The 6000-nt window shown below is 45.6% G+C and overlaps 1 protein-coding gene across 2 annotated transcripts in view; it reads left to right on the top strand.

Annotated features, from left to right (window-relative positions):
- Window positions 1–428: 428 nt before the first annotated feature.
- Window positions 429–6000, top strand: part of LOC137438996 (sucrase-isomaltase, intestinal) — a 674815-nt gene continuing 669243 nt past the window's right edge. Inside the window, exons 1-2 of one of the 2 annotated variants that reach the window (XM_068134543.2) lie at window positions 429–656; window positions 838–970. In XM_068134543.2, the coding sequence (XP_067990644.2) occupies window positions 838–970 (133 nt within the window). In that variant the 5' untranslated portion in view covers window positions 429–656. The remainder of the gene's footprint in view (window positions 657–837; window positions 971–6000) is intronic. The other variant, XM_068134544.2, reaches the window with a different exon arrangement.

Here is a 6000-nt window from a genome sequence, read left to right as displayed (position 1 = left end):
CTGTCACTTGCAGAATTCTGTTGCTATGGCAATAATCTCGGTAATTTGGCTCGGGTAGACGATATTTAAAGAAATCCTTCAAGAATTGGCTTTCATATTACACAGATATATTCCTCATACCACCCACAATGACCGACAGTATCAGTATTCATAACTTTTATTATTGTAAAATAAATACGTCTTTGGGGGGGAAAAAATGTCCTTTTCTTTCTTTTTTTGAATAAAACTCAGCTTGCCTAGTGGTCCTCAAAACCCCAGGTTACCTATTGAGGGTAAAATTGCCAATTTCCAAAGTGGCACAAATGGTCTACATGGTGACCTTAACAAAATACCTTCATGGGAAGCGATTTTAAACAACGAGAGCCAACTGTGGATCCACAAACATGTTAAATTATTCACAAAGTGCGAGGGCTCCACAGAGGTCCAAAGGTTGATCATTCGGTCTGTACGATGGAGGGGGAGGGATGGTGGTGTTGTTCAGTCCAAAGGTTGAATTAGAAAGATAACGTAAAACAGTTTAATTATTGTCAGTCACTGATTTATTACATCACTCAAACTCCGAGAAAATCAACCCTTGTACATTGTAAATTTTCACATCACCTACGATCCCTTCATGAAGTACATTCACACCAAAAGTGTCTACCTGCATTACCGTGGTACGTAGATCGTTCTGTGTACAATAAGTTTTTAAGTTTGTTCGACTCAGAATGGTATTCAGAGTGCCGAATTAAATAGTTATCGATTAACAATGGCGATTATTCGAGGATGGGGAAAGAGTGGGTGAAAGTTCTGAGCTTGGAGCGGAGACAATATTGACTTAGAAGTTTGTTTCAGCAGATGCTCAAAGTCAGGAAACTGAGTTCCCTGGAGGTGAATTTAATATTGCTATTTCTCTTCATGACCGCCATTGTGGTTGCTCTCCTTGCCGTCATTGGCACCACCGAATTGGGAAGAGTGCATGATGACACAGGTAAGTTTTATAGGACACATTAGTCTATAATGTACTACATATCAAAATTCAATTTTAATAGGACAATGTTAATTCTTTCTGTTCAGGAAAAGTATTCATTATTTATTAATTTCCATTTCAAGTTCCACCATCACGTCAATAGCCACCACCATCCCCCCTTCTCCCCCAGCCTTGCCTGCCCACATTCTCCATCCTCATCCTCCACCCTCATCCCCAACTTGATGTCACTCTCCACTCTCATTCACCATCCTCATCCTACACTCCTTCACTCTCATTCACCATCCTCATCCTACACTCCTTCACTCTCGTCCTCCACCCTCATTCTCCACTATCATCCTCCACTATCATCCTCCACTATCATCCTCCACTATCATCCTCCACTATCATCCTCCACTATCATCCTCCACTCTCATCCTTCACTCTCATCCTTCACTCTCATCCTTCACTCTCATCCTTCACTCTCATCCTTCGCTCTCATCCTCCACTCTCATCCTCCACTCTCATCCTTCACTCTCGTCCTTCACCCTCATTCTCCACTCTCATCCTCCACTCTCATCCTCCACTCTCATCCTTCAGTCTCGTCCTCCACCCTCATTCTCCACGATCATCCTCCAAAATCATCCTCCACTATCATCCTCCACTATCATCCTCCACTATCATCCTCCACTCTCGTCCTCCACCCTCATCCTCCACTATCGTCCTCCACCCTCATCCTCCACTCTCATCCTCCACTCTCATCCTCCACTATCATCCTTCACTCTCATCCTTCACTCTCATCCTCCACCATCATCCTCCACTATCATCCTTCACTATCATCCTTCACTATCATCCTCCACCCTCATCCTCCACTCTCATCCTCCACTCTCATCCTCCACTCTCATCCTCCACTCTCATCCTTCACTATCATCTCCACCCTCATCCTCCACTCTCATCCTCCACTATCATCCTTCACTATCATCTTCCACCCTCATCCTCCACTCTCATCCTCCACTCTCATCCTCCACTCTCATCCTCCACTCTCATCCTCCACTCTCATCCTCCACTCTCATCCTCCACTCTCATCCTCCACTCTCTTCCTCCACTCTAATCCTCCACTCTCATCCTCCACTATCATCCTTCACAGTTATCCTAAACCCTCATCCCCAACTTGCTGTCACTCTCCACTCTCATTCACCATCCTCATCCTACACTCCTTCAATCTCATCCTCCACCCTCATCCTCCACTCTCATCCTCCACTATCATCCTACATTCTCATCCTCCACCGTCATCTCCAACTTGCTGTCACTCTCCACTCTCATTTACCATCCTCATCCTACACTCCTCCACTCTCGTCCTCCACCCTCATCCTCCACTATCGTCCTCCACCCTCAACCTCCACTCTCAGCTTCCACTCTCATCCTCCACTCTCATCATCCACCGTCATCCCCAACTTGCTGTCACTCTCCACTCTCATTCACCATCCTCATCCTACATTTCTTCCTTCTCATCCTTCACTCTCATCCTCCACTCTCATCCTCCACCCTCATCCCACCCTGCCATTATACACTTCCATCATCATCATGCTCCACACTCATCCTCCACCCTCATCCTCTACCCTCATCATCCACCCTCATCCTCCACTCTCATCTTCCACTATCATCCTCCACTATCATCCTCCACCCTCATCATCCACCCTCATCCTCCACTCTCATCTTCCACTATCATCCTCCACTATCATCCTCCACCCTCATCCTGCACTCCTTCACTCTCATCCTCCACCCTCATCCGCCACTATTGTCCTCCACCCTCATCCTCCACTCTCATCCTCCACGATCATCCTCCACCCTCACCCCCAACTTGCTGTCACTCTCCACTCTAATTCACCATTCTCATCCTGCACCCTCATCCTCCACTATCGTCCTCCACCATCATCCTCCACTCTCAGCCTCCACCCTCATCCTCCACTATCATCCCCCACTCTCATCCTCCACTCTCATCCTCCACTCTCATCCTCCACCCTCATCCTCCACTATCGTCCTCCACCCTCATCCTCCACTCTCAGCCTCCACTCTCATCCTCCACTATCATCCTCCACCCTCATCCCCAACTTGCTGTCACTCTCCACTCTCATTCACCATCCTCATCCTACATTTCTTCATTCTCATCCTTCACTCTCATCCTCCACCCTCATCCTCCACCCTCATCCCACCCTGCTATTATACACTTCCCTCATCATCATGCTCCACCCTCATCCCCCATCCTCATCGTCCACCCTCATCCTCCACCCTCATCCTCTATCCTCATCCTCCACCCTCATCCTCCATCCCCAGCCACCATCCTCATCCTCTTCCCACATCCTCTTCCCTCATCTCCATCCTCATCCTCCACCCTCATCCTCCGCCCTTTTGCTCCATCCTACTCCCCTATATTTGGAGTAAAATAATTGTTAGTTGTGGCCCATCACATGCTTCGTGGAAGTTTATCGCTTCATGGTGTTGTTGTTGTTGTTGTTGTTAATGTTGTTATAATTGAGTATTATGGTTCAGGTTAAGGTTCTTATCGCTTTGTTGAATTTGAAACATATTGGGCCGACATTATTCGTGCTGGTGTGGAGATGGTCAGTGTGGTGACTGAGGCTGATTTTGTGACGAGATAGCCAAAGGCCAAAGTGACTGAAAACGATGAATTTGCAGAGAAACACTAATTGCCTTCACTTCCTTTAATACACAAACAAGTACAGTACAACATAGTGAAACAAATGGAACGACAAAGGCATTTAAAAGAAGCTTTTGAACGTGAGACGAAACTCACAATGTTTACTCTTCAATTTTGCCCTCACAAATGCATACAGTCACATGAAAAAGTAAGTACACCCCATGTAAAGTTTTGACTTTTTCAACACATTTCAACATACAGCTATTTGATCTTAATTTCAACAATATTGATAGATAAAGGTGATATAATATAACCAATATCATGAAACATTTACATTTTGTAGTCCATTGTATAATTTAAATAAACATGAATGCAAATTTCTCGTGTGGAAAACGTAAGTACACCCTTGGCTCTAATCGGTGGTATTGCCCCCTTTGGCAGAAACAACCTCAAGTAGGTGTTTCTTATAACTGTCTACCAGTCTCTGACATCGACTGGGAGAAATTTTTGCCCACTCCTCCATGCAGAATTCTTTCAGCTGTGCGATGTTTGAGGGGTTTCTTGCATGCACAGCTCGTTTCAAATCCCCCCACAACATCTCGATGGGATTTAGATCCGGGCTTTGACTTGGCCATTCCAGAACCCTCCATTTCTTTCTTTTCAGCCATTCCTTGGTGGATTTACTGGTATGTTTAGGGTCATTGTCATGTTGCAAGGTCCACCTTCGGTTGAGCTTCAACTTTCCGACAGATGGCCTCACATTATCCTCAAGCACCCTCTGGTACAATGAAGATTTCATAGTGGATTCTATGATGGTGAGCTGCCCAGGCCTTGATGCAGCAAAGCTGCCCCAAACCATAATATTTCCACCACCATGCTTTACAGTTGGCATCAGGTTCTTGTGGTCAAATGCTGTCTTTGGTTTTCACCAAACATGTCTTCTGGTACTGTGGCCAAATAGCTCTACCTTTGACTCATCTGTCCAGAGCACATTGTTCCAGAAGTGCTGGTCTTTGCCTCGGTGTTCATTGGCAAACTTTATTCTTGCCCTGATGTTCTTTCGAGACAGCAAATGTTTCCTGCTGGCACACCTCCCCTGTAGATCAAATTTGTGCAGCCTCTTTCTAATGGTAGACTCGTGAACTTTGACATCAACAGTGGCAAAAGCTACCTGTAGGTCCCGTGATGATATTCTGGGGTTCTTAGAGACTTCTTTCAGCATCTTGCGGTCTGCTCTCGGGCTGGACTTGCTGGGGCGGCCTGGCCTGAACAAGTTGGCAGTTGTTTGGAATCTTCACCACTTGTAGATGATCTTACGGACAGTCGAATGATTGATTTCAAATTGTTTGGAGATCTTTTTTAAATCCTTTCCCAGACTTGTAGGCATCTATAACCTTCTTTCTGAAGGCCTCAGAGAGCTCTTTTGATCTAGGTATGATGACACCGCACACTTCAACAACAAAGAGCAAACCAAACGAAATGTCTGAGGTTTAAATAAGACAGGTTCCTCCAAGATCCTCTCTAACGATGTTCTAATCATTTGCACCTGAGCTGGTGCACCTGATTCTAATTTTATGTATTTGAAGTAGTGATAAATGACGGGGTGTACTTACCTTTTCCACATGCGAAATTTGCATTTATGTTTATTTAAATTATAGCCTAAGTCACACATAGGCAGATATTTTGGCGACTACTGGCGACTGCCGGCGATCAAGATTTTTCGGCGACTACTGGCGATTTCGGGCGGTCAAATATGGTCAGGCGGCAGTATGGCGACTGCAGGCGGCCACATTGCGACTGCATTGCGACGACGCCCCGAGTGGGATGGCGACTGTTGAAGATGGACGACGACTGCATTGCGGATGCATGGCGGCAGCGTGGCGACAGTCTGGCGGCTAGATTACGACCGATGGCGGATCGCGGCGACTGCATTGGGGCCGGGTGGCGGTTTACTCCGACGTCCGCAAGACTGCAATAAGACCGCCGGCGATTGGAGACGATTCACACAACTTTTTAAATCTTTATTTCTCTATTTTAGATTTCACTTTATTCATTTCAATGATGTATGACATGAAGCATAAAGATGTTTGATGTACAATAAGAAAGTTAATAAAGATGTATCATTGTAATGTAATAATCAAACTTTTCTGCAGGGAGAGAGAATGGAAATAAAGTCCAACAAATTATTTCCACTGGTCCCAAGTCCCATAAATAAAGTTTCCAAAGGACCAAAGTCCCAAAAATAAAGTTCCCAAAAGTCCCAAGTCCAAACAATAAAGCCATATCCTTGTCGGCACCACAGGACCTCACTCCACGGAGACCCTCACACCATCCTGTCTTGCCATGGAATCGTGGTATGTCGTAATGCAGTCTCCAGGCAGTCGTATCTCTGTCG

Source organism: Myxine glutinosa, chromosome 13 (genome assembly GCF_964187855.1).
Source record: "Myxine glutinosa chromosome 13, kmMyxGlut1.1, whole genome shotgun sequence".
NCBI classification, from domain to species: Eukaryota; Metazoa; Chordata; class Myxini; order Myxiniformes; family Myxinidae; genus Myxine; species Myxine glutinosa.
This window is presented reverse-complemented; position numbering and strand designations above follow the sequence as displayed.